This window comes from Dromiciops gliroides, chromosome 1 (genome assembly GCF_019393635.1).
Source record: "Dromiciops gliroides isolate mDroGli1 chromosome 1, mDroGli1.pri, whole genome shotgun sequence".
Taxonomy (NCBI): domain Eukaryota; kingdom Metazoa; phylum Chordata; class Mammalia; order Microbiotheria; family Microbiotheriidae; genus Dromiciops; species Dromiciops gliroides.
The window spans coordinates 633,570,808-633,598,714 of record NC_057861.1 but is presented as its reverse complement, the minus strand read 5'-3'; the positions used below and the strand labels follow the sequence as shown (position 1 = coordinate 633,598,714).

At 50.2% G+C, this 27,907-nt stretch overlaps 2 protein-coding genes across 3 annotated transcripts; one reads left to right on the top strand and one right to left on the bottom strand.

The window, feature by feature from the left end:
* The first annotated feature begins 272 nt into the window (after nucleotides 1-272).
* RABEP2 (rabaptin, RAB GTPase binding effector protein 2) lies at nucleotides 273-8,202 on the top strand. 2 transcript variants are annotated; one of them, XM_043971589.1, is made up of 14 exons: nucleotides 273-415; nucleotides 1,181-1,387; nucleotides 3,356-3,513; nucleotides 3,908-4,027; nucleotides 4,133-4,480; nucleotides 4,708-4,824; nucleotides 4,929-5,027; nucleotides 5,361-5,522; nucleotides 5,879-6,056; nucleotides 6,205-6,216; nucleotides 6,328-6,383; nucleotides 6,475-6,543; nucleotides 6,805-6,921; nucleotides 7,475-8,202. In XM_043971589.1, exons 1-14 carry the CDS (start codon nucleotides 337-339, stop codon nucleotides 7,574-7,576), a joined length of 1,824 nt encoding a protein of 607 aa, XP_043827524.1. In that variant the 5' UTR covers nucleotides 273-336; the 3' UTR covers nucleotides 7,577-8,202. The 2 variants fall into 2 exon arrangements, with proteins under 2 accessions (XP_043827524.1, XP_043827531.1); XM_043971596.1 differs by lacking the exon at nucleotides 273-415 and adding an exon at nucleotides 749-870.
* Nucleotides 8,160-27,666, bottom strand: ATP2A1 (ATPase sarcoplasmic/endoplasmic reticulum Ca2+ transporting 1). Its single transcript, XM_043971529.1, has 23 exons — nucleotides 27,347-27,666; nucleotides 27,038-27,055; nucleotides 26,466-26,548; nucleotides 23,880-23,984; nucleotides 23,126-23,264; nucleotides 18,114-18,194; nucleotides 17,188-17,273; nucleotides 16,646-16,943; nucleotides 16,182-16,348; nucleotides 15,214-15,302; nucleotides 14,758-14,860; nucleotides 14,316-14,447; nucleotides 12,943-13,068; nucleotides 12,550-12,768; nucleotides 11,865-12,200; nucleotides 11,321-11,541; nucleotides 10,954-11,156; nucleotides 10,447-10,532; nucleotides 10,113-10,246; nucleotides 9,842-9,959; nucleotides 9,462-9,579; nucleotides 9,066-9,111; nucleotides 8,160-8,516 (listed from the first exon to the last, which is right to left on the bottom strand). The coding sequence occupies exons 1-22, from the start codon at nucleotides 27,462-27,464 to the stop codon at nucleotides 9,107-9,109; spliced, it is 2,985 nt and encodes a 994-aa protein (XP_043827464.1). The 5' UTR covers nucleotides 27,465-27,666; the 3' UTR covers nucleotides 8,160-8,516; nucleotides 9,066-9,106.
* Nucleotides 27,667-27,907: the final 241 nt, after the last annotated feature.

Below are 27,907 nucleotides of genomic sequence, written 5' to 3'. Positions count from 1 at the left end.
AGGGTGCACTTTAGGAGAGGGGGCTTTAACTAAGGCTGGAAAGACAAGGGAGATTTCTGCAAGCGGAGAGCGGGGGAAGGGACGCTGCAGAAGCCCTGCTTCTTCTAGGAAATCCGCCTGGATTTGACAAAGGAGCCGCCGCTGCAGCCGCTGCCGCCTCCCGAGGATAGGCAGGACCACCCTCTGCTGCTCCCGCTCGCTGGGTCGGAGAGGACCATCCGGAACCTCCCGAGCGGACCCGGAAACACCCGAGTGTATCCGGAAACACCCGAGCAGACCCGGAAGGAGCGACGGGCTGCAGCCAGGGAGTGCGAAACCAGGCTTTGAGCTCTGGCAATGGCGGCGGCAGCGGCAGCGGCAATTGCAACTGCAACTGCAACTGCGGGCGAGGACGGGCAGAGGCAGCCACCGGCTGGTACGAGAGGGAGCGAGCGCCTGTGAGCTAGGAGGCCCGGAGACCGGCGACTAAGGGGAAGAGAGACCCAGGAAAGGGGACAGATTGGGATGGGAAAAGGGGGCGGAGCTTCCCCTCTGAGGGGGGGGTGAGAGAAGGGAGGGACCGAGAGGTGGACTTCGGAAAGGGGCGGGGCGGGGGGGGTTGAGAAAGGGCACGTGGGTGAAGGTCAGTCAAAGAGGTGGGGTGGAAGGGGGAAAGGACGGGACTTGTCTGAGGGGTAGGTGGGGCTTATGTTTGGGGGCGGAGCTTTGGGGAAAAGTAGGACTGGAGAAGGGGTGGGGCTTTAGAAAAATATAGGATGGGCGGTTGTGAGGGGGGAAGGTGGAGCTTGTGAGAAGTAGGTGGAGCTTTGCAAGAGGAATGGAGTTTGGGGAAAACATAGCTGGGAAGTGGGTGGAACTTGTGGGGAGCAGGTGAGGGCCAAAGCTTTTGGGGGAAAGTGGGGCTCCTGGAGAAGGGGTGGGGGGCTTTGGAAAAGAAGCATAGCTAGGGGAAGCTTTGGGTAGGGGGCGGGATTTGTGGAGAAGGGGTGGGGCTTATGGGATGATGTAGGAAAGAAGGTGTGCGTGGAAAATGGGAGGAGCAGTGGTGGGGAGGGGTCAGGCACTTGGGGAGAGACCTCCCAGGGAGGTTAGGGTATCCTATTGTAGGAAAGGGACTGAAATACAGGTGAGGGGCTTTGGAATTGGGACTGGGGGAGTCTCAGTGAAATGACCTTTGCAGAACCAACCCCAACAATGAGGGGCGATAGTTTGGAAGCAGAGGCCGGAGAGCTGGGAAGGCTGAAAGCCCAGCTCGGGGCAGCCCTGGCAGAGATGGAGAACATGAAAGCGGTGGCAGAGGTGAGTGAGAGCACCAAAGCCGAGGCTGTGGCCGAGGTACAGAGGCAGTGCCGGGAGGAGGTAGCATCCCTGCAGACCATCCTCAAAGGTGAGACCTGACCCCGTGGGCATCTCTGCCTTCTAACTTATAACACCCCAGCTTTTGGTTGGAGCCCCAAGCCTCCCTATCCTTCAGACCTCTACTCGAATCTTCCCAGCTTCCCCCAGAGCCTCTGTCTTCCTCAGACCTCATTTTTTTCCTCTTCCCTGATCCTGTTGTCCCCCCACTCTTTTACATAACTCCTCCCTCCTTAGCACCTGTCCTAAGTAGATGGTTTCTAATGGGATGTGGCTTTATAGAAAGTAATTACTGATATTTATATAACAATGTAGATTGCTAAATGACTTGATAAATATTATCTCATTAGATTCTCACAGCAGCCCTTTGAGGTATTACCAGTGACTTCTCTGAAAGAAATCAATCTTTATCAGGACTTTTCTCACTTTACCAACTGAAATGCAGCCAATTTGTGACTTAGAGCCTTACTTAGGGTGGTCTGAGAGAAGTTAAGGGATTCGACTATAGTCACACGGCTACTAAGCGTCCAAAGCTGATTTCAAAGCCAGATCTCCCCCAAGTCCAGGTTAAATACACTTTTCCCTCTCTCTCCTGTAAAGTTGCCTTTGAAGGTGTTGACCTCCAGAGCTCAGATGAGCCTTAAAGAACAGAGCAGAGGTCCTGCCTTGTTTCAGATCAGCCCTGGGCCTGGCGACTATAGAGGCCTGATGGCCATGTCCACTCTGCCAGCTTCAAGCTTTTAGGAAGAAAGCCTTTGGTAAACCTTCAAGGACTGTACAAACGGAAGCTGTTGTTATTCTAGTGCCTGGGAGACTCAACCCAAGCCAAAGCCTTCAACTTATTTTTTACATGACTGCCCTTTGTTCTGCATTCGCCACAGCCTCCTTCTTCTGTCTTCAGCCTTTGTTGCTCATCTAATTGTTCCTCAGAGGAGATGTAAGAGAGCTGGACTTGGAGTCAGGAAAAAAACCTGGCTTTAAATCTTCCTCCTGGCACAAATCTCACCTCAACCTCAGTTTCCACACTTGTAAAATGTAGGTACTAATGCTTTTATTAAAAGCTTCCCATGATTGTTGTGAGAATCAAATAAGATTTATGTAAAGTGCCTTGCAAATTCAAAATATATATATATATATACACATACATACATACACACATCTGTCAGCTATGATTATTATTGTTAATATTTAGAGATTTCAATCTCCATTTTGGCAGTCATTTTGATTACTAGCTCTTTGTTTCAGCTCTAATCCAGCCCCTATGCTACCTTGGACAAGTAGTACCTTTCCTTTGTGCCTTTTTTCCCTTCTGGGCTCCTTCCCTTTTAACCCCTGGAAATTCCTTTTCACTTTTATCTCCAATCACCTTTGTTCCAGGACACCCTTTTGACCACTTCCTCTTTTTGCCTCGAGTATCACCATACCCAAAGACAATCTTTTTTCTTCCTACCCTTTGTCTCTTTACTCTTTCCCTCCAAGACCTGTTTTTCCCAATGCACTCTTTTTTCCTCTGGACTTCCCTAACCTTCCCTACCCCTAGCCGTATTCAGCCATTATAGGTGAAGAGGTGAGTGATTCTGAGTTTGGCTGGCCATGTTCTGCCAACCCCTTTCACGGGATCCCAACACAGAGAGCCGGAAGGGACCTCAAGGACCATGTCTCTAGTCCAGCCCCATCCCTTTTTTTTTTCTTTTTCTTTTTTGTGGGGCAATGAGGGTTGCCCAGGGTCACACAGCTAGTAAGTGTCAAGTGTCTGAGGTCAAATTTGAACTCAGGTCCTCCTGAATCCAGGGCCAGTGCTTTCTCCACTGCGCCACCTAGCTTCCCCCCAGCCCCATTCTTTTCAAAGCAAAGGAGCTGAAGAGATGGAGTGGCTTGCCCCGGGTCATACTGGGAATAAGGAGAAGAGATGAAATCTAGCCCTAGGTTTCCTGGTTTTTTTCCCCCTCCCCACACTGATTTTCCTTCCTTCTTTCTTTCTTTCCTTCCTTCCTTCAAGACTCCATTAGCAGCTATGAAGCTCGAATCTCTTCTCTGGAGCAAGAGCGGAAACAGCAGTTGCAAGAACAAGAAGCAAGAGAGAGGGAGCTGAACCGGCTGAAGCAGCTTCTTTCTCGTTCTCACCCCCTGGACTCCTTGGAGAAGCAAATGGAAAAGGTTGGCCCAGGGGCCTCCAGGAAACCTTTGGGTATCCTGAGGGGAAACAAATATAGTTTTGTGACCATCTCATGTCTCTCAGAGCCTCAGTCCCCCAACCTGTAAAATGGGCATAATATTTTCACTTCTTCCTCACAGGGTCCTTGTGAGGAAGGTACTTTGCAAGCTTTAAAGTGCTCTCTCAATAGAATCATTCACAAAGGGAAATAAGACAGAATGAGGAAGGTCTCAGACTGTGGAGGTCTCTGTGCCAGGCATAGTTGTTTGAACTTGACTTGGTGAGGGCTGGAGATTTCCAGGCAGGTGGTGATGAGGGGCAGGTGGAGGAAGAGGGACCTGGGTGACATCCGGGCACTTACTGGCGATGAACTACGACATCCTCCTGTGTCCCCAGGCTCATGAAGATTCAGAGAAACTTCGGGAGATTGTGCTACCCATGGAGCAAGAGATCGCAGAACTGAAGGGGAAACTCCTAAGGGCAGAGGAGCTGATTCAGGAAATCCAGGGAGGCCAGGTGAAGGAACAAATGGACAGAGGGAACCCAGGGGAAGGCAGACAGAGAGTTCAGTACAGGAAACCCAAAGGAGGCCTGACACCCAAATCTCTCTTCTTCCTTTAGGGTCGTCCCCATTCCCAGCACTCTGTACACGGCTCCACGGAGCTGCTCCCTCTGCCCCGGAACCCATCGCCTCCCCTGGAGCCTCCGGAAGACCTGAGTGTGGATGGGGGGGCCGCCGCTGAGGTCTTTGCCCGGAACTGTGATGACAGTGCCTCTATCTCTTCCTTCTCCTTGGGAGGTGCTGGCAACAGCGCCTCCCTGCCCAGAGGACGACGGGGGATGAGCCCTGAGCAGGAGGAGACTGCGTCCCTTGTCTCTACAGGGACCCTGGTTCCCGAAGGCATCTACCTCCCTCCCCCAGGCTACCAGCTCGTATCAGACCACCAGTGGGAGCAGCTACAGCTTGAGGTGAGGCAGAGTGGAGACACGGGGGGCTGTGGGGGCCTGTACTGAGAATCTGGAGACCTGCGACCATTTGACTTCCCTTCTCAGGGCATAAATTTCCTCAGTCAAGTGAGGTGTGGGGTCATGTGATCTCTAAGACCTTTTCTATCTAGAGTGTTAGGAGACTTTTCAAGTGCCAATGAGTGCAGGCCTCCCTTCTTCTCTTGTATGAGGGGGAATCTCTTCATTAGGGGCGGCAGCAGCAAGAGTCTTTGCAGCATCTTCAGAGACAGCTCGAGTGTGCCGGTCGGGAGCGGGATGAGCTGCAGGAGGCCCTGAAGCGGAGCAGTGAAGACTGCGCCAAACAGGTAGGGAGCGAGCCGAGTCCCCAGGCTCCCAGTGGGCTTCCTGCTTCTCTCCATCCGTCTGTCCTGGGCCTGGAGCCTCTTTGATATTGTCCTTCCTTGCTCAGGTTCAGGTGCTGCTGGCTCAGGTGCAGAACTCAGAGCAGCTTCTACAGACCTTGCAGGGGACCGTGAGCCAGGCTCAAGAGAGGGCTCAGCAACAAATGGTGAGGAGGCCTTGAGCTGGGGGTGTGAACTCCAGGGAAGAGGGATATACAGTCTGCAGAGTGGCTGGGCGGCTTTCATCCTACATACCCAGGCTTTGGCCCAGGAGGTAGCATAGGGTAGGTAGAAGGGTCTTGATACAGGGTGAGTTAGGAGAGAGGCCAGTGGTGGGGCATTGGTTGGGGCAGGCCTTCGGGAACTGAAGCTGGCCAGTATTAGGGAGTGTTCATGAGTATTGGGGTGGGCTTTGACCTCAGGCTGCAGCCACTTCCATAGGCATGGGGATGACCAGGCCCCATCACCCCCTTTTAACGCCATCTCTTGCCTGGCCCCAGGCAGAGCTGGCTGCCTCTCACAAGCGTGTCTGCTATGAAATAAAGCGGCTAAATGAGGAGAACCAAGGACTTCGGTGCCGGCAACCTTTGTCTTTAGGTCCCCAGGTTCAGGAGCAAGAACAGGGAGAAGAGGAGGAGCTGCAGCTGCCCACGTCACCCCAGGTATGGAAGGGGCTTGGGAAGCAAGGGGAGTCACTGTTCTCTGATTTGGTTCCCAAGGTCACAGGGAGGACTCACTCAGTGACCTTTTGCTGTGGAGAATCTGACCCAACTCTAAGAAACCAATATGGAGAAACTTGAGAGAAGACCTTTGTGACCTCGGGCAAAGGAAATGCTTCCCCTCTCTGGGTTTTGTTTTCCTCATTGATAAATTAACCTCTCAGCTTCCTTCTAGCACTTCTATTTTCTGAGGTGACACTTAACCGGCTATTTTAAGACATGTAAGCAGCTAGTGATACATAGAGAGTGACCTTTAACACTCTCCCTTGGCCCCAGTTATTGGTGTCTTGCTTTTCTAGGAGCTGCAGCAGTTGGTACGGAGCACCCGGCAGGAAGCCCGGGAATGTCAGCGTGCCCAGGAGCATGAAGCCGAGCGTCTAAGGATCGAGATTGTGACCCTGAGGGAGGCGTTGGAAGAGGAGACAGCCTCCAGGGCCAGCCTAGAGAGGGAGTTGAGGGTTCAAAGAGAGGAAACAGGTGAGGGGGCGGCCCTCACAAGTGGATCAGCAAGTCCCAAGGGAGGTGTCAGACGGACGCATGTCAGGGAGGCGGGTAGAGAGGTGCCAAGGCTTGACAAGGTTCTCTTCTCCTTTTCTCCCACCCCGCTGTTGCCATGACAACACAGAGGTTTTGGAGGGTGAGTATAAGATGGAGGCTGGGCTGGGGGGGTGGGGCATGGAATGGAAGGAGGGAGAAGGGAGTGATGGGGGAGGTAATGGATCTGACTTCCACCCCCCTGACCTCCCAGCCTCCCTGTGTAGCCTAAGGACAGAAATGGAGCGGATCCAGCAGGAGCAGAGCAAGGTGAGGGCTTTGGCTAGACAGGAATAGGGAAGGGAGGGGCTTCTAGGGGGAAACTGAAGAGTTCATCTCCCCCCGCCCCCATGTCCTGCAGGCAGAGAAGCAGCTTCAGGCATCCCCAAGGCAGCCACCCCCCCCAGCCATCAACTGGACGGAGGAGAAGGTCTGAGCAGCCGGGGGGAGGTTATGTTCATGTGGAGAGGGAGACCTGTCTGCTGACTTTCACCCCCCACTTCCACTGTCCTCTCTCTACCCACTGCGGCTGTAGTGTGGGAATGGGGAGGCGGTGATATGTCCCCTCAGCCATGGGCTTTGCGGCCTTCCTAGTCTCTTCTTTCTCCCCTCTCCTGGTGGTGCTGCAGGGGTGGAGGGTAGATGACCACATCCGGGCCTCCAGATTGCCTTTTGCTCCCACCCCTACCAGGCTCAGCTCACAAACCTTCTCTCAGAACAAAGGGCAAAGGTGTTACGGCTTCAGGCTGAGCTGGAGACAAGTGAACAAGTACAGAGGGACTTTGTTCGGCTATCCCAGGCCCTGCAGGTATAAATGGGCTGAGGGGCTACTTGGGGAGGCGTGCCCTGACCCCGGAGGTAGGAAACCCCCCTCCCCCCAGCTCTTGTTGAGAGAGGGAGAGAGAATTAAAGAAAGAGAAGGGGCAGCTAGGTGACGCAGTGGATAGAGCACTGGCCCTGGATTCAGGAGGACCTGAGTTCAAATCCGGCCTCAGACCTTTGACACTTACTAGCTGTGTGACCCTGGGCAAGTCACTTAACCCTAATTGCCTCACCAAAAAAAAAAAAAGTCAATGTGAGAATTAAAGAAAGAGAAAAGAGCCCATGCTCCCGCCCGGCCAGTTATAGAACCCTGGATGCCCCAGCTGGAGTGGACCTCGGAGATCTGGTCCACTTGCCTCCTGCTGAGATGGCCCAGAGAGAGGAAGTGATTTCCCCAAATTCACATCCTCCTGCCCTCCATCCCCAGGCTTCCCTTGATGGTTACTTTAATCAGGCTTGTCCCCAAGGACTAGGGAAGAGAGTCATCCATCTAGCACTTGGAAGTGGAAGGGGGAGTGAAACACTTCTCTGTCACACAGGTACGCCTGGAGAGGATCCGCCAGGCAGAGACCCTGGACCAAGTGCGAAACATTGTGGACGAGACCCCTCTCAGAGATGTGAAGGACATAAAGGACACCTGAGGCCAGGTGGCATAACTTGCCATCCTCGCTCTCTCCCACACACATCTCTGGGGAAAGAACCTGCCTTCGTAGACTGCAGCAAAATCAAGGATTTCTGGGGTTTGGGGATAATGAAACATAGCCTTCTACCCCCTCAGGAAAACTCAGTCCCCTTCCCTTGGGTCAGAAGTGGAGGGGCTCTGTCCCATCTAGTTCCATCACCCCTTCATAGCAGGTAACTGGGCCTTTCTGCTCTCAGGGATAACAACCGAGAGAGGGTCATGACCCCTCCTCCGCCAGCCAAAGGCGCAAGAGCATGTTCTTGAAGCTCTTCCTACTAAGGCCCTTGGGCCAATACTGACACTAACACAGCTTCTGAACCCCTTGGTCCCATGGACCGCCCCTTCCATCTTTGTTATAGCAGCCCTGCCCTCTTCCCACTCCCCTCCGAGGTGCCCTGGCATAACAGTGAAACCTCAGCTCATGTGTAGGATACACCCCGGCTGTCGATGCTTTCATGTGTGCGTGACACTAATATGCTCTCACAGAGGTCATGTATGACCTAACCAGACTTGCTTTTGTTCTTACACACGGAGGTCTAGGCCAGAGTTTGCTCTCCTTTAATGTCAATAAATTAGCAGCTCAGAGGGTCGCCTTGTCCCTACAGCCCCTGCAGCAGGGCCAGTGGGTGGGTAAAAAGAGGGAGGGAGCCTGAGGTGGGAAGAGGGATAGGGGGAGATAGGGTTGAAGTTGTGTTTTATAAACAGAAAAATGAAAGAGGGACTGGGAGGGTGGGAGCAGAGGAGAGAATGGGGGAGGGAAGGCTTTGGGGGAAAGAATCCTGGGAGGCTGTGCCACATCACCCGCCGAAGATGTATTTCTCTACCAGGTTGGGAGAAGGTGGCTGTGAAGGGTATTGGGGACCAGGGGGCTGGTTACTTCCTTCTTTCATCTTCTGGATCTAGAAAGAGAATAGAAGGAAATTAATGGAAGGATAGGGATAAGGAGGGTTGGAGAGAAGAGCCTCTACCAACTACCCTGGTGTTGTTTCTCCCCACCTCCACGATCCCTGGGACCCTCTCTTAGAGGGACAGCACTCACCTCCAGGTGTGACCCCTTTCCGAAAAGGGGCTCAGACTCTGGGTGCTCCTTTCCCTCACTCTTCCCTTTCCCATACTCACCTCTCCCTGTCTCCATCTTTGCCACCCCTCCCAGTCATCCCCCATGCATCCCCATGAGCAGCTCTTAGCCCTGCCCCGCTGAGCGCAATGTAAGGTCACAGAGCTCCCAAGATTGGGAGAAGAGGAAAACCTCCAAGACCAGGCCAGGGAAGTCTTGGACTTCCACAGAGGGGGTCGGCAACCCCATTCTCTTGGTCAGCAGCAGATTAGGCTCCAGCATTGCGCAGCAGGCGCAGGGGGATTGAAAGGATCAAGGGAGGTGGGAAGGGGCAGGCAGGGGACAGCAGCTTGGAGGAGGCGGTGAAGGAAAGGGAAGAGGAAGGTGATACCTGTGACACGGACTCAAAGAGATGAAGGAGGGAAAAACAGGTTACCCTACAGCCAGAGAGGACAGAGAGAAACGAGTTATCAAGAGAAGGGGCTGGAGGATAGGACAGACACACCAACAGTTTAGGGAAAGAGGACGTGGGGGCGTCGGGACAAGGCACCAGGTGTGCGCTGGACCAAGTATAGGAGGGAACAGAAGGAATAAGATCAGATTTGCTCCCTTGCAGACACAGGTCTGGTCAGAGCTTGAGAGGCTCATTTCCACCTGGAAAGGAAGATTTTTTTGTTTTTGTTTTTTGGAAGGGGAAGGGAAGGGATGTACAGCAGCGCAGAAGGGCTGCATCTGCAGCACTGGGGAATTAGGGTCCCAAGGTGCTTGGGCAGGGGAGACGACTTACCCTCCAGGTAGTTCCGGGCAACAAACTTGAGGAGTTCATCCAGACCAATGACAGGCAGTGAGATCTTGAGGACCATCAACCACTGGGTTACATCCAGTGCCCGCAGTTTGAAAATCATCTGTGTGGGTGGGCCCAAAGTCAGTGATAACCTGCGGTACTATCCTTGGTCTGGCTACCAGGGGATCCCAGGAGGAAGGGTGAAAAACCCAGCTACAGCCTTGCGTAGGACCCAGGGCTGGGAGCAAAATCTCAATCTAGTCCTCATGTTCTCTTCACCCCCTTGACAGCCCTTATCTGATCCTTATCTGAACCCCAGCCAAAGGACACAAGTCTGAGGAGAGGTAGATTATTTGTGGTGTCAGGGCACAGGACTTTCTCACCGGTAGGGGGTCGACGTAAAGGATAAGGAAATGGAGAGACATGGAAAGGCAAATGGACCCAAGGAGCCAGATGTTCACCCAGGGGGGCATCCGAAGTAGGGACTGGTTCTCTGAGAGGCTGAAGTAGGAAGAAAGTAGCAAGGGGAGTGGTGGGAAAAAGAACAGGCACGGCAGAGGAACGATTCGGGGAAAAACAGGAGGCGGAGGGGTGTGGGGGGGGGGGGGGAAGGGGAATGTGGGGAAAGGGACTTCAAAGGAGCAGCGTCCTCACCTGTTGAGAGCATTGCACATCTCAATGGTGACCAGCACAGACAAGGCCATAGTCATGGGCTCAGGGGCCTCAAAGACCTCACAGTCCAGACCCTCAAAGTCAGGGTTATCCTCTGTGCATTGCATGAAGTGAGTCTGTTGAATGAAGTAAGGATCAGAGTTTGGCACCGTAGAGAATTTCATTGCACGTAAGAGGGCCCCTGCTGCCTCAGGACACCCTTCCTTCTGATTTCCACAGTACAATCTCCCCTATAAAATGCCCTGGTTCTGCCACCTCCCTTCCTTAGTCCCCTCCTGGGGAACCAGCCCATCCAACAGCTAGCCATTCCCCTCACCAGCTGGCTGTAGGTGACGTGAGGCCCATCGTCCGCATACAAGAACCACCAAGCTGCTGCACCTACGGTGGCTGCACCCACATAACCTAGAGGGAGAGGAGGAGACAGAAGTTTAGAGAAAGGGTTGGGGAAATAAGAGAAAGACAAATGGCTGAAGATTCAGAAGCACTGAGATGGACCATATGGGAAGGAACAGGAGCTAGAAACTTTAGAAACTGGTGTCCCTAGTGGAAGTGGAATTAAGTCCTATGGTACAGAGAAGTTCTTAAGAGGAGTTACTGACAGAAAGGATTGGAGGGGGGCAGCTAGGTGGTGCAGTGGATAAAGCACCAGCCCTGGATTCAGGAGGACCTGAGTTCAAATCTGGCCTCAGACACTTGACACGTACTAGCTGTGTGACCCTGAGCAAGTCACTTAACCCCCATTGCCCCGCAAAAAAAAAAAAAAAAGGATTGGAGCTTGGTGGTGAGGGTGAAGAGATACGGTCATAGGAGAAGGGGCCCTCACCCCCAATAGCCATGTAGCGGAAGAAGAGCCAGCCACTGATGAGGGGCTCCTTGGGGCTTCTCGGGGGACGGTCCATGATGTCCAGATCTGGAGGGTTGAAGCCCAGGGCTGTGGCTGGAAGCCCATCAGTCACCAGATTTACCCATAACAGTTGTACAGGGATCAGGGCCTCAGGCAAGCCCAAGGCTGCTGTCAGGAAGATACTGCAGGAGAGGGGAAAGGGGGTGGTGGAAGTCAGTCGCTCTGCTTGCCAGTAGTCTTCTTTTGAGGAGACGCCTCCCTTCTCTTTCCCCAGCTACTGTATGTGAAGCTGTACCATTTCCCCAGCTCTGACTCTCCCCCCAACCCCTTCACCACAGTAGCTCACCAGACAACCTCCCCGACGTTGGAGGAGATGAGGTATCTGATAAACTGCTTCATGTTGTTGTAAATGGCACGCCCCTCCTCTACAGCAGCCACGATGGTGGAGAAGTTGTCATCTGCTAGCACCATCTCGGACGCAGTCTTAGCCACAGCAGTGCCAGAGCCCATGGCAATTCCAATCTCAGCCTTCTTCAGAGCCGGGGCATCATTCACCCCATCCCCTGTCTGCAGGTGAAGAGATGAGTGTGTATTCAGAGGAAGCCAGAACTGACTGGCTCCAGAAAACCCTCAGGCCACTCTTCTCCAACTGTTTTATCCAACCCGCTTCATTGCCCTCGTGGTATCCTCCCTGTTCCTCATGCCAGCCCCTTGCTCTCATTCTGGTGGTCTCTTCCATTCCCATTTCTCTTTTCTGCACCCCGTCCCCGTCACTGTAGTCTCATCATCTGAGAGCCCTTTGCTGTACTCCCTTCCAGGTCCCTGTACCAATTCCCCAGCCGTCCTCCTCTCCCTACCTCCCCACTCTTCCCCCCGCCAAAAGTCCTCACCATTGCAGTGATCTCATCGAAAGACTGCAAGAACTCAACGATCTTAGATTTGTGGGAAGGTTCCACCCGGGCAAAGCAGCAGGCACGGCGACAGGCATCCCGCTGCTCTCCCAGGGGCAGATCATCAAATTCACGCCCTGTATAGGCTCGGCCTGTCACCTCCTCATTCTCCCCAAAGATACCGATGCGACGGCAGATGGCGATAGCTGTGCCCTTGTTGTCACCTGTGATCATGATGACTCGAATTCCCGCATCACGGCACAACTGGATAGAACCCATGACCTCCTTGCGGGGTGGGTCCAACATCCCCACTACCCCAACAAATGTCAGATCCGTCTGAGGAGACAGAACAAAGGGAGACAAGCTCAGACATAAGTGTAGGGGAAAAGGAGATGAGAAGTGATTCAGGACAGCTGTGGGGAGGGGAATACTCCAGCCTAACAAGTCCAACTGAGGAAGGGAGCGGTGGAAAACTAGCACACCTTCCAGAGAGCCCAGGTTTACCAGGGGGACAGGGTGAGCATGAGGATGGGAAAACACAGGGAGTGGTGGTATGTGACATAGAAAGACAAAAGTGGAATAGAAATGCCACCTCCGACTCTGGTTTTAACAGTGGCTCAGGGGGTAGGTCAAACCAGCAGAAAGATGAAGCTGGGGGTGGGCGGAGTCACATTCTCTAACTCACCTCATATTCCATGAACTTGGCCGAATCATCTAGTGACATCTCCTCCCGCCTGGGTGGAGCGTCCCGGGTGGCCAAGGCCAAGCATCGTAAGGTGTCCCGGCCTGTGCCCCACTCCTTGATCACAGTCATGATCTTGTCCTTCACTGGCGTTGTTAGCGGCACCCTTGTTGTGCCAACCCGCACATAATTACAACGGTCAATGACCCCCTCAGGAGCACCCTGAAAGAAGTAATAGAGCTAAGAAACCTCTGCTCCTCCTCAGGAATGGGAAAGGAGGTGACAGCTCTGCCTACCCCTACAAAGGACAGGAGAACAGCTGGGCATTTGGTTAAAGAGGGGGAGGGCCTTTCTTTGAGTCCAAGGAGCAGTTACGGTACCGCTCTGGTTTCTAACCTTGACAAACATCTTGTTTCCTACAGCAGCCCGGGAAGACTTGGCTGGGGAGCAATAGACAGACATGGACTTCCTGTCACGGGAAAACTCCAAGGTGAATTCCTTCTTCATCAGCTGGCGGATCACCTGCAAACGTGGAGGGGGAGAGAGGTTGGGTTTGGCTTCAGATGGAGATTAGACATAAATTGGTTGGGGTGGAGTGGAGAGGAAGGGAATGAGATAGCACATGAAATCAAACCAATTATAGTACAGAAAGAAGAGGTCTGGAGACCACAAAAGACCACCCACCCAGTAGTATTAGTGTAGAACTAAATTTGATCCTTCTTATGGGGATTTTTTTTCCATCATAGAAAATTTCTTCTCCCAATTCTAGGGATTTGTCTGAAGCACCAAGAAGCCAAATGACTTTTTTTTCTCTTTTTCTTTTTCTTTTTTGGTGAGGCAGTTGGGGTTAAGTGACTTGCCCAGGGTCACACAGCTAGTAAGTGTTATGTGTCTGAGACCGGATTTGAACTCAGGTCCTCCTGAATCCAAGGCCAGTGCTCTATCCACTGTGCCACCTAGCTGCCCACCAAATGACTTTTGAGGGGAACACTCCTAAGTTTCAGAGGTGTGATCTGAAGCTATACCTTTCTGATTCTAAGCCCTGCACTCTAACCACTGAGCAATGATGCCTCTGCAGATAGGATGAAGGAGGCGGGGGAATCCCTCACTCTTATCAGCATCATGTCTCCTTTAGAACACAAGATAAACAAGATAGAGCAGGCCCAGAGGAGAGCCAGAAAAATGCCTTAACAAGTTAAGAATGTGACCTAGGATGGGGCAGCTAGGTGGTACAGTGGATAGAGCACTGGCCCTGGAGTCAAGAGGACCTGAGTTCAAATCTGACCCCAGACACTTGACACTTATTAGTTGTGTGACCCTGGGCGAGTCATTTAACCCCAATTGCCTCACCAAAAAACAAACAAACAAACAAAAGAATGTGACCTAGGAGTAAAAGGGAAAGGAAATGAGATTATTTAGCCTGGAAGAAGAACATGATTTGGGAAATAATGGTCCTCCTGCCCAACATTATAAAGAATGGAAGACCAACTCTGTCCATCTCCAAGAGGAAATGGTCTTTAAAATGTGCTATGAGGGGCAGAAAAGGGCTAGAAACAATCATAGGAGCTCATATTTCTCTGCCCCCTGTGATTTACAAAATGCACTCCTCCCAATGACCCTGTTGGGGGAGACAAATATTGTTCCCCATTTTAAAAATGGCTGCACATGGAATAAACGCTGGAGTGAGGATCCAAACCCGACTGGGACTCAGGTCTTGTGTCCTTCCTAATCCCCCACCCCCATAGTTGAAGGGAGCCTCTTAGACTCACAGAGTTGCAGGCATTGGCCCTCTCCACCTTGGAGAGATTTCTCACATCTGTGTTGAACACATTCATCTTCTCCACCAGGGTGGTGAGTGCTGTCTCTGTAGCCTCCCCGACCTTTTCATAAACACCTTTGGACTGATGGGAGTAGAAGTATGGGTAGAAATGGTTAAGAGAATATTTTCCATTCCACAGATACCCATATTTTTCTACACCTACACACACACACACACACACACAGAGGAGAACAAATACAACTCCTATTAATAATGCTTAGAGAGAGAGAGAAGGGAGATGGAAACATAGTATTCCCTCCCATGCCACCCCCCAAAACCAGGAAAGGATTTTGCTTTTCCCACTTTTCCCTAGGATTTCCCCTTGTCCCAGATGAATGACAGTTACTGAATAGGGGTTTGGCTTGGGAACAGAAGGTGCTCACGTTCCTCACCTCATTGAAGTCCAAGGAGGAGTCATTGCAGAGGGCACAGATGGTGGCCAGCTCTACCAGCCCATCGTACTGACCTGCCCGCACTGGCTTGTCGTTCTTCAAGCTGTGGGGGGTTGGGGAGGAGCATGAAGGGGGAAGACAGAGGGAAAGGGAAAGGCAGAGGAAGACAAGGAAGGGTGGATTGGAAAAGCAGTGAACAGGTGGTCAGAAAGGGATAGTAAAGAAAAGTGATGGTAACCCATGGAACATGGGACGGGACAGATAGGAGAGAATAAGTCTGGAGGAGAAGGGAAGGAAAAGACAAAAATAGCAGAGGAAGGTAAAAGAAACAGTAATTGAATGTAGGGCCCAGAGAGAGAGAGAGACGCTAGTCAAAAGGGTTATATGGAGGAAAGACAAGGCTGAAGGAGAAAGGGAAAATCTGGGGGGGTGGGGGAGAAAATCTTGGCCACTTACACTTCACCCTCAGGGGCATAAGTGGAACCGGTGATGGTAAATTCATTCAGAGAGCAGAAATCCCCCTCTACCTTATCAATGACAAACATCTGCAGGAGGGAAAAGGGGACATAGAAATGTAAATCTCCCTCAGATCTGATTAAGGCTAGATACATTCAGCAAGATGGGCACCCTTCACTATCTAGATAGGTATCTAATTCTGGGCATCTCCCTCCTCTCTAAATGCCCTAAACTCACTCCTAGAATTAGACACATGATAAAAAAGTTAGTTGTCAGGCAGCTAGGTGGTGCAGGGGATAGAGCACCAGCTCTAGAGTCAGGAGGACCTGAGTTCAAATCCAGCCTCAGACACTTAACACTTACTAGCTGTGTGACCCTGGACAAGTCACTTAACCCCAATTGTTTCACCAAAACACACACACACACACACACACACACACACACACGTTAGTTGTCAGTACTAAGGGGATGCTAATTTTTCTAACTTCTTTGCTCCCCCATATTTTCCAGACTAATGATGATATCAGAAGGCATCCAGTGTGCATCTACTTTTAGCTTGCCTTAATCCTCCCCCACCAAATTTCCCTCAAGCTTTCCTTACACCCTATAATCAGGACAAGGATGGAATCTTATTTATATCAGTGAGTATTCTAAAGTTAACATCAGTCTATTCTGTTTTCGAAGCTGAGCCAGGGAGTGACCAGTCTGGGAGGCAGTTAGAGCAGCTGGGCTGAGAGGGAAGGGCCCTCTCCTACTATGGAGTGAACACAGAGAAAGGGCGACCTAGGTCGACTCTCTGCAAGCCCAGCATCAGTGCCACCTTCAGTTAATGCTTTGAGCCTTTTCAAGGCCAAAATAAGTAATAAGGAGTGAAGTGGAAGGAGCGCTATGCTAGCTTGACCCCACCCCAACCACTGTGTCATCTGTTGGGAGGTGAGGGCTAACCCAGACCCCAGCAGGGTTCTGACCTTGCAGACAGACATCTGGTTGGTGGTGAGGGTGCCTGTCTTGTCAGAACAGATGACTGAGGTGCAGCCCAGGGTTTCTACAGAGGGCAGGCTCCTCACAATCGCATTCTTTTTGGCCATCCGGCGGGTGCCCAGGGCCAAACAGGTGGTGATGACGGCGGGCAGACCTGGAGATCAGATCAGGGGGTAAGGAGTGAGTAGGAGAGGCTGTCGTGAGAGATTATAGAAAAACAGAGGGCCTGCAGTGGTGTCATCCCAGGTACATCATGATGGCCTGGCAAGAAGTGCTAAGATATGACCAGACAGTGAGGCAAAACTGGCACATTAGGGAACAGGTGATGTTCTTTCTCTTAGGGCCAGGTGGGGGCGCAGAGACGACAGGTAAGAAATCAAGAGGCAGGAGAGAGCGGGCAGAGAGGGTGATGGGGAAGTGAAGAGGGCATAAAGGAGGTTTCCTCTCTCACCTTCGGGGATAGCAGCCACGGCCAAGGCCACAGCTATCTTAAAGTAGTAGATGGCACCTCGGAACCAGGAGCCCCCGTGGACAGGGTCGTTGAAGTGGCCGATGTTGATGAGCCAGACGGCCACACAGATCAAAGAGATAACTTTAGACAACTGCTCCCCAAACTCATCCAGCTTCTGCTGCAAGGGCGTCTTCTCCTGCTCAGTGGCCGCCATCTGGTCCCGAATTTTCCCAATCTCTGTGCTCACTCCAGTGGTTGCCACGATACCTACTGCCTTGCCTGCTGCAATGTTGGTGCCCTGGAGGTAGGGACCAGACACAGGTAAGTTAGGGAAGAGGAATAGCACCATCTCCCATTCCCCAAAGAGGTCTCTGATCTCACTGAGAAAATGGGCACACTCTGGGCAGAGCTGGTGAGGATTCTCTACCCTTCATCCTGGCACAACTCCCTCCTATCCCACCATCTCCCACTCTCCAGAGGGTCAGCTCTGACCCACTGCTCCTCCCGTGCCAATGTGCAGCAGCTGACCCTGAGGAGCTCACCGAGAAAAGCATATTCTTCTTGTCCTGGTTGACAGCTCGTGGGTCAGGGACAGGTTCTGTGTGCTTGATGACAGATACAGACTCACCTAAAGAGAAAGGGGCAGTAGAGTTAACCTCATTATATTTCATCTTTCTGTTTCTTCAGCCTTCCTCTCCTCCCAACAGCCTACTCCAAGGAACCTCATTCTGTCAGTGCCCCTCATTGGCTCCAGGAATTAAGAAACTTGTCCTCTTTCCCAAGAACTCCCACCTATTTTCCATTACTAAGGGATGGGGCACGGTTCAAAAGGGCCTGGTTGAAGCACACTGTGGTAGGAAGATACTCTTGCTTAAGTCCTGGACTCCCTCAGCTTGAAGAGGGACTTCCACTGATCCCCTGCCCTTCCTCTTCCATGGTGAAAGAGGTTGGACAAGATAATCTCTAAGGTTCCTTCCAGCTCTAACGGTCTATGAGGAACAAGGTATTATTTGCCTAACAGTTTGTTTAGGTCCCTTGAGGTCTCACAATATCCTGGGTTTCCTCCATGCCAGATTTTGAAGTGAGGAGAGAAGTAGATGTTTTAGAGAAAGAGGACAGAATGAAGTCTCAATATCTGCAGAGTATAATGAGGTTTGGAGTAGGGGATTTGAATGTAAGGACAGATGGATTGAGGGTAGGTGGGGAGCTAACACTCCCTCCTCCTCCCCATACCTCTCATATATCCCAGATGTCATAAACTGGAGAAATTTGGAAAACATCAAAACAAAGGACAGTGGCCACCAGAAATCCTGAGGAGGACCTAGAGTCATTTGTCACTTTTTCCCCTATTCTGAGGATCTCTATCCCTCCTTGTTTTCAAGATTTTATCATCTTTCTTCTCCCTTTCCCATTTGAAGACCCCATCTCTTCTTCTATCTAGTGCAACCTCTCACCTAGGCAAACTCACCTGTCAGGATGGACTGGTCAACCCGAAGGGTGGTGGATTTGATGGACAGGATACGGATATCTGCAGGAACTTTGTCACCCACTGTGGAGGGGGGGAAAAAAAGGTCAATTGGAAGGGAAAGCTTGTTTCTTTACTCCTGAAAACTGTGGGAGGAACAAGAGGAGAAGGAAGGATATGTTTTAGGAACAAAAGGATAACCTACTGGTAACAAGATGCATAAAGTGAAACTGAAACACTACACAATGAACAAAATCCAAGCTACATCCAATCTAGGATAAGAAAGGAAATATTTGACAGGGAAAACAAGTTATTAAATATTTCTGATAAGTCTGAAATCCAAGGTATATAAGGAACTAATACAAATAACCAAGAACCATTCCCCAATGGTCAAAGGAGATGAACAAACAGTTCTCAAAAAAAACCCTGGAAACCATGAAAAACCATATAAAAGATTATTCCTATGGGAAAAAAAGATTATTCCAAATCACTCGTAATAAAAGAGATATGAATGAAAACAATTCTGCAGGTTCACCTCATACCCAGAACCTTGGCATGGATGATTAAAGATGTGAATAGTCAATTTTTTAAATAGATATCTTATATATAAGCTACATATTATTTATTTATTTATTTATTGCAGGGCAATGGGGGTTAAGTGATTTGCCCAGAGTCACACAGCTAGTAAGTGTCAAGTGTCTGAGGTCGGATTTGAACTCAGGTACTGCTGAATCCAGGACCGGTGCTTTATCCACTATGCCACCTAGCTGCCCCATGAATAGTCAATTTTTGAAGCATTATGGAAAGACAGGCACTTGTTGTTTAATTATTTCAGTTGTGTTTGTGTCCAACTCTTCATGACCCCATTTGAGGTTTTCTTGGCAAAGATTCTGGTTTCCTTCTCCAGCTCATTTTACAGACAAGGAACTGAGGCAAACAGGATTAGGTGACTTGCCCAGGGTCACACTTATCAAAGTGTCTGAGGCCAGATTTGAACTCAGAAAGATAGGTCTTCCTGACTTCAGGCCCAGTGCTCTATCCACTGAGCCACTTAGCTGCCCTATGGACAGAGATAGGAACTGGTCCAGCCATTCTGGAAAGCAATTTGGAATTATGCTAATAAAATGACTAGCATTTCCACATCCTCATATGCCTACTGCAAGGCACAGATCCCAAATAAGTCAAAAATAAGAACAGTCCCATTTATATACAAATGTTGATAGCAATAGTAACTTTTTTGTAGTAACAAAGAGCTGAAAATGAAATAGGTGCCCATTTATTGGGCAATGGATAACTAAGTTATGGTACGTTCATGTTATGGAATATTACTGGAGTATAAGAAACAGTGAATATGAATATGGAGAAACACAGGAAGACTGAATGAGGCAAAGTCAAATAAGTGCAACACAGAAAACAGCATACACAATGACAACCACATAAATGGAAAGAACCAAAAAAAAGAAAGTTTTGTAATTGTACAGACTGAACTTGGCCCTGAAGAAGGTGTATGAGAATATGCTTTCTTCCTTTCTTTGAAGAAGCCTGTGGGGGTATTTCATATAACATAAGACTTGGTTGATGTGTTTTAACTTTGATGAATTGCTCTTTTCCCCTCATATTTAATTTTTAATTTTACATTATAAGGGTTGGGGGCAGCTAGGTGGCGCAGTGGATAGAGCACCGGCCCTGGAGTCAGGAGTACCTGGGTTCAAATCCGGCCTCAGACACTTAACACTTACTAGCTGTGTGATCCTGGGCAAGTCACTTAACCCCAATTGCCTCACTAAAAAAAACAAACAAACAAACAAAAAAAATTATAAGAGTTGGCTTGCTGAGTGAGGGAAGGATAGGGTCATATTCAAAAGTGTCAATTATATAAAAGTGAAGGACAGGAACAATATATATATGTATATAACTATATATGTATAACTATAACTATGTATATATTTTTTAAAATAAGGAAGCGGTATGCTAAAAGGACCTGAGTATGGAGAGGCAGAAAAGGTCAGAGAAAGAAATGAGAGGGAAAGAAATGAGGGAGGGAAAAACAGGTAAAGAAGAAAGAAGCAGATGAGCTTGAAAGATAAGCTGGGAGAAGAGGGAGAGGAGGGAGAGTCATGAAAGAGGGGAGGAGAAATAGAACTAAGAAAAACTTGAGAGAATGGGGGGGAAATCAGACAAGACAAGATAAGTGGGGGAGGGCAGAAGGAGAATAGTAAAGAGAAGAAGAGAATGGTATGCCAGGAAATAAAGGGAGGGGGGAAAGGTAGGATAAACTCATTACTTTCCTACCTCGGTGCCCTCCCCACCTGTCTTTGCAGATTGAATTCCCACTCAACAAAAATCACTTCTTCCTGGAAGTCTTTCCTGATTCCTCCACTCAGAAACAACCTTCCTCCAGGTTGCAGGTAGAATTTGGTTGTGAATCTCTTTAATAATTATCTGTGTCTTATCTTCCTACTGATGTAGGAGGCAAAAAAGGTTTAACAGAAAAAACCTAAGACCCAAGTTCTAATTTATATCTGAGCTCTAAAAGGGATTCAGACCTCAGTTAATGGATAACTTAAGACTTGAGTCTTCATTAATAAAAGTCTGGGCCTAGGTTCTCGTGTACCCACATTAATCATCACCCTAACAAGAACATAAAGAGGCAGGTCATAGAGACCTTAACTATAATAATGATACACTGACAGGGCATAGAAATTCTACTGATAAATGAAAATATTTTGAAACTAGCCATGGGAATCAAAAAGTGACATGCGCAGAAAAGGCCAAATTTCTCCCCAGATTCACCTTATGATGTGTAAACCGCCAAAACACACCTCCACAGAAAAAGGTACCTGCCTCGGGAGTTGTTGGCTCAAGCCCCTAGGAGCTCCAAATTAGGATAAACCCTCCTCTGTACCTCCCTAAAGTGGAGATTATTATAATGAGACTGATAATCAATTTATCCATACTATAAATATAACTATCTTTTCTTTCACTATTCGAGAGATACCTTTCCACTTTTCTGGTTCTCTCCCTGTGTTCACTCACAGTATTGCAATAAAACTTGGCAAACCGAGTCACTGAGTCTTATAATTCTTTTGGGATGCATCACGATCAATTTGGCCCTAAATTCCATCCCACATCACTACTAGAGTAGGGGTTCTTAATCTTGGGTCCCTGAACTTAACAAAAAAATCGATACAAGAATGTCAAATATAATTTGTTTTCTTTGTGATCCTGTGTATTTTGTTTAAGTATTTAAAAATACTATTCTAAGAAGGGGTCCATTGGCTTCACCAGACAGCTGAAGGGATCCATAACACAAAAGAGGTTAAGAACTTCTGTCTGTGAGCTCCAGGAGGATTAGAATTATGTCTTCAAATTTCTCCACTGACTAACACAATGCTCCACATGTGCACACAGTGGTGATTAATATTTGCTGAATGACTAACTGACCAAAAGGAAGTGGGGCAGACTAACAATGGGATAGCAAATCTTATGAACAAGAACAAGCAAGATAGACAAACAAGCCCACCTAGTGAGGCTGGGGAAGGAAAGAAATGGAAAAAATTAAGCTAATGGAAAAGCAAGTTGGGATAAAGAAAACAGGAGAAACTGAGGTAAGGGAGGAAGATGGGGAAAGAGAAAGGGAGATAGAAATTGGGTGAGAGAGGTGAAAGAAGAAAAAAAAGGAGAGATGCATATACACAGACTTGGAATATAGATTGTAGACTCAGAAATAGGAGAGAGCCATGAGTATATCAATTAATACTAGGAATTCAGTGCTGAACAGACAGATGTCATGGTGTGGGATGACCTCTCCCATTTAAGGACCTTTTAGGGAACAGAAAAACATTCTCAGGAACCTCAGGCTAACAAATCCTACCCTTCTTGATGGTCCTGGAGGGGAAGGATATACCCTTACTCTCCTTCCTTCCCTTATCAGGGTGCAGGAAACCCACCGCTGTCATCCCTGAGACCACCCCTCCTAAGGACAGAGGAAACCAGGGACGCAAGAGGCTAGCTGATGTCGGGACACCCTGTCACCCTACCCCAGGCAGTATTTATAGACAGTCACGGCCCTGGCCTCAAACTGTGTTGCCGCTGTGTTGGGGCACAGGAGGGAAATCCTCAGCACCCACCTCTTCACTTGGCTCCTCTCCCCAGAGTCTCCATACTCTCCTAAGGGAGTACTGGCATGGGGAGACCATTTACATATGTCACAGGGGCCTCAGGGATGGAGGGAAGCCCTGGGCAGAAGTGCAAATATAAAAAGCGCTGAAGGGGACAGAATCCTCGTAATCTTAGCTGCCTGGCCCCCACCCCTCTTCCCAGTTAGGCATTAAGTGTCCCTCGGTTTCTGGGAGGCGGGGACACTCCTCAAACTCCCTCCCAACCCAAAACCCTCCCCCTGCCCCTCCCCAACCCCAGGTCTCGTGCTCTCACTGTCGCCCATGTTTTCCATACATGGCCGGGGGCTTGATCGAGAGAGCGTGGCCACCCACGCTCCTTCCCCTCTGAGACTCCTCAAGGGCACCGAGAGGTCAAGATTTATAGCTGACGAAGCTTGGGGTGGGGGAAGGAGGGGGAAGCTAAGCAAGCGGTGGGGGCGATGGGGCCCATTGGCAGAGCCCTGGGTACACCTGTTGCTAACAAGTGCCGGGTGAGGGAAGGAGGGGGGGTAGGGGGTTCTGCTTTCAGCCACAGGGACAGGACTGGCTGTTCCTGTTGAGACTCTAGAAGGGGGCAGCTGCTGGGGGGCGCTGATGAGGGGGAGAAGACTGAATGCCCCGAGGTGACCTCCTTAGGAGTCTGGGAAGGAGGAGCTAAGACCTTTCTACTTCTCCCTCCCAACCTCCTCACACCTCAACCCCTCCATCCTAAGCTTCCCAAGGCCTCACATTCAGACACACACAGATGAACAAATTCTCTCTGTACCCCCCCACCCACACACGTATATGCAATACACAAGGCTCCCCCACATTCCCTAACTCTCCTCTTTGCCAGTGTCCAGACGCAGAACTCACCAGCCACCTCCACAATGTCTCCGGGGACGATGTCCCGGGCCTTAATCCGCTGCACAGACTTTCGGTCAGCCCTGTACACTTTGCCCATCTCAGGCTCATACTCCTTAAGAGCTTCAATGGCATTCTCTGCATTCCGCTCCTACAGGGGAGACAAAGGAAGGATGATCAGCCTGGACTTTGAGAGGGAGGAAAGGATTGTAATCTCCAGCAGGAAAGGAGGGTCAAGCAGGCATTTGCAGGGAGTGACGAGTCAGGGGTCAGGGAAGAAAAATGGGTCCTTGAAAGATCGGGGTAGCCCATAGGAGAATGGTTATAGAAGGGGGAGTCTGAGGGCTAAGTGTGAGGGGCATCATTAATGTTCTTTAGGGAAGATAAAGGAATAACAGGGCAGTGGCACTGCTGGTACTGGTTTGCAGGTTGCAGCTACTTGGGCATGGCAAGAAGCCGGTGCAGAGAAAGAGAGCAAAAGGGAGAGAAGAGGAACAACCAAGAGCCAGGGGCAGGTCAGAAAGTGGGGGATAGGGAAAATGGGCAGGAAGAAATGGTCTTTGGTGGTTGGGTGTGAAAAACTAGAATGGGAAGAAACATAAAATGAGCAAGTCAGAAAGGGTTGGGATAAGGGAATGTTAATGAAAGGTGGGCAAAAAGGCAGGGGTGACCCCTTAAAGAAGACAAAATAAAGAAGATATAAAGAAACTCAGCAAAGGGGGCCACGCACAAGGGGTGAGAGGCAGGGGCTGTGAGTGATCCTGACCTGCCAAACCCCAACAATGGCATTGGCGATGAGGATGAGGAGGATGACGAAGGGCTCCACAAACGCTGTGATGGTCTCCTCGCCTTCCTCAAACCAGGCCAGCACCTGTGGGAGGGAGATATGGTCGATGAGGCTGCCCCAGACCAGGGTAGGAAGTAGAAGGGTTCATTCATTACATACCACCAGCAGTCCTGGTGGTGGAACTAGGAATACAGATGCATAGTCACACAACCATCAAGAGGACAGTTGGGCAGGTTCATACACATTAACATGTGCTCAAGTCCACCTCTCATATGCAGACACACTTCCTCACAGGCAGTGGGGAACCCACAGAATAAGAAGTTATAGTTATTTAGCTTTTTTTTTTGTTTTTTTTGTTTTGTTTTGTTTTTTTGAGAGGCAATTGGGGTTAAGTGACTTGCCCAAGGTCACACAGCTAGTAAGTGTTAAGTGTCTGAGGCCGGCTTTGAACTCAGGTCCTCCTGAATCCAGGGCCGGTGCTTTATCCACTGCTCCACCTAGCTGCCCCAGTTATTTAGCTTTTTAAGGTTTAAAGCCCTTTCCTTATAACAACTGGGGGGAGGTAAGTAGATGTTATGATTATTATCATCCCTATTTTGCAGGTGAGGAAAATTGAGGCTCTGTGGGTTTAAATAATTTGGCTTGTGGTTCCACAGAAGTCTTGAAGCTGGATTTAAATCCAGGCCTCTTGACTCCAAGTCTAGCAAGTCTAACATTCTTAACACGATGCCTCTCAAGACAGACAGACAGACAGACACACACACACACACACACACACACAAGGATGGATGATTTCTTTCGGGTCTCTTCCTCTATCTAAACTCAAGTTTGATTTTCTGTTCTGCACAGAGACCACCCAAACCCCCACAAACAGGAAAATTGTTTTGCAAAAACACTACCCTGCTGCCTGAGCCCTCCCCCCAACCCCAGCCCAGGGTTGAGGGGAGGAGGGGGGCTCCAATTTCAAGAGAGCTGCGGGGGGGATTGGATTACCGGGCCTCGTGCACACAGGCCGGGCCCCAGCTGTTTTCCCTGCCCAGCGACAACTCCGGCAAATGTCAAGATACAAACTTGAGAGGGGAAAAGGAGGGCCCTGACAGCCAAGAAGAAAGGGAATCAGGGTGAGGAGGGAAAGGGAGCTGGAGGACAAATTTCCAGAGGGCTGAAGGGATGATCAGTGAGCATGAGAGGGAGGGAGGAGCTGCCGAGGGGCTGGGTAAGGAAGATGAGATGTGACCCCCAACTGGGGATGCAGTGGATGGACAGAGGAAGGGCAGGGAGGGAGCCGGAAGCTAGAGCCAAGGGAGCAATGGGAAGGGGCGGGGGAGAGTGGGAGAATGATAGGATGGGGAAGGAGATGCCCAGGGCGAGGGCAGGAGGTCTGGGGAGTTGTTTTAAAGAGGAAAGATTGAGACTGGAGGGACGCCAAGGTCAGAGTTTTTGCGGATTAATCTGGAGCTGGAGAGAGAGAGAGAGAGAGAGAGAGAGAGAGAGAGAGAGAGAGAGAGAGAGAGAGAGAGCGAGAGCGAGAGAGAGCGAGAGAGAGCGAGAGCTGGGGGGCTGTGGGAGCCAAGTGAGGTAGCAGGAGCCAAGTGAGGCTGCAGGAAACCAGAACCTTCCCTGGGGTGTAGACCTTGGCCAAGAGTGGAGAGCAGGAGAAAGCTAAGGGTCGGGTCATTTGGAAAATGAGGGCTGGGAGAAGCTGGGTTGAAAGGATCCGGGGCTGGGAGCCAGAGCGGGACCTAAGGCAACGAGCAACTCATTCCCTGACTGGCGCTCCCCGATGGCCCGATCAGCATGGAAGGATCGGGGACTCCCTAGTAGAAGCCCCAGCCTTGAGAGGCTGGGAAACCCGGGCCCCAGAGCATGCCGGGAGTGGTGCTAACTGATAGGTCCATCCTGCTGTCCCAGGAGGGGTGCTGCTTTATTATTGTTTTTTTTTAAATTATTATTATTATTATTATTATTACCTTCACCTTTTAAAAGGCAGGCAGTGTGAGGTGTGGAATTCGCATTCCAGAGTTTCCCCCGGGAAAGCAACCAGAGTCCAAGGGGAGGGGAAAGCACTCCCAGTTCCCCACTTCACCCTCCTGTCTGCAGCCCCACCATCTGTCCCTGCTCCTCCCCACGAATCCCTGATCAGACTCTCGGCTTTCCTGAAGCCGCCCTGGCCCCCGTGGTTAATGATGAGCCTTGGTTTCCAACAGTAAACTGAGGGCCCCTCCCTCCTGTCATCATCATCCATCCCGATATAAATCCTGATAGCGTGAGCCAGTGCTGGGAATCTATCAGCATTATTTAGATAATGCACTTCTATATAATGTACATGTAATCATATCGATGAAAATAATAACACATTGCCATGTAAAATTTGCTGAGCACTTTTCTCTCAATAGTCATTATCACCATTTTTGAAAGGAGGAAAGGGGATCTGAGTGGGAAAGGAATTCCTTAACTGTCCCTCCATAGCTTTTCCCTTATCCCCAAATCTCATGGAAAGCTTGCCCCTCCCCCCTTAGTCCCCCAACCCTCTTCCCCAGCCCTTGAGCCACTTGCAGAACTTACAAAGGAAATGCAGGCAGCCAGGAGAAGAATGCGAACGAGGAGGTCTTCAAACTGCTCGACCACCAGCTCCCACAGGGACTTGCCTATGAGAAGGCAGGGCAAGGGAGAAAATCACCACATCCAGAGGGGTGGGAAGGATCAAAAAGAGAAATGCTGGATGCTCAGGGATTAGGGATAGGGAAGAAAAAGGCTAAGAGATGTGGAGTAACAAAAGAGGGAGGGCCTGGAGAAATTAAAATTCCCAGCAACTCCTTATCCTAAGGAGCAAGAGGCAGACTTCAGTGGGGGAAGAGCAGAAACTGGGCTTACATCTCTCTTTAAAAGAGGGTGACATTTTTTTCTTTTTTGTAGTTTTTTTTGGGGGGGCGGGAGGAAGGGGTGGTGAGAAAGGAATGGACAGTGAATGAGGGCAGAAATGAGAAACTCTTCCCTTCCGGGGTATCTTAGTCATTGATAAAAGAACTTTAAGCATGAGGGCCTATAGACCAAAGGAATGGGGCAGAAAGAGAGGCTGGGGGCTGGGGGTAGGGTGAGAGAAGGGGAGGGAGATCTATAGGGATTATTTGACTTACCTTCTTCCGCAGGGAGTTCTGGGATTGGATTGGGAGAGAAGAGAATAAAACAAGTTCATTTAGGACCCAGTCTCTTCTGCCCAACATTTCTTCCACTCCCATAATGTCACAGCCAAAGTGGAATAATTAGGCCACAGAATAAGAAGGTAAGACAAACTACAGATGATCAGAGCCTTAGAGATGCTACCCCACTGATGCCCACTTTCCTTCTAGAATTCAGTTGTCCTATTCCTTAGCTTTCCCCCCAGAATCTCTAGAGGAAAGGGACCATATTGAGGAAGACAGATAACTCCAATTCCAAATACTCACCATTGGGCCCATACTTCTCGAGGTGTCGTTTAACTTGGTCAGGGTTGAGGCCACTGTTCTCATTCACCCCAAAATAGGCCAGGCATTCCTCCGTGGTCTTGGAGTGTGCGGCCTCCATCTTGCTCCCTTCCTGGGGGCCAGGGGCCGGTGCGTTCTTTCCAGGGGGTCTCTTTCACACGTAGGGGATTTCCTCCTCAGTCTCTCCACCAGCTTGTCTCTGTCTGTCTTGTCTTCAGCCCCCCTGATGGGCTTGTCTCCCCTCCACGCAACTCTGACCCCCGTCCAACCTACAGCAGCCGGCCACCCCCCCAACCCCCAGCTGGCCCTTATGAGTAAGTTGAGGGGGTGCCCAACCCCCCCACCAGGCTCAGGATTGGCTGGCCAAGACCCTAACAGGAGGGGCCAGAAGGGAGAGGTATTTTTGCTGACGGAGGGGGAACAGTGGGGCTGCAGCCTGAGATGTCACTCATAAGGCCAGAGTGGCCCCTGCCCCAGGGAAAGAGGGGGCAGGGGGAGACTGAGACTGTCTCCTATGTTTCTCATCTTCCCCTCAGTGTATTT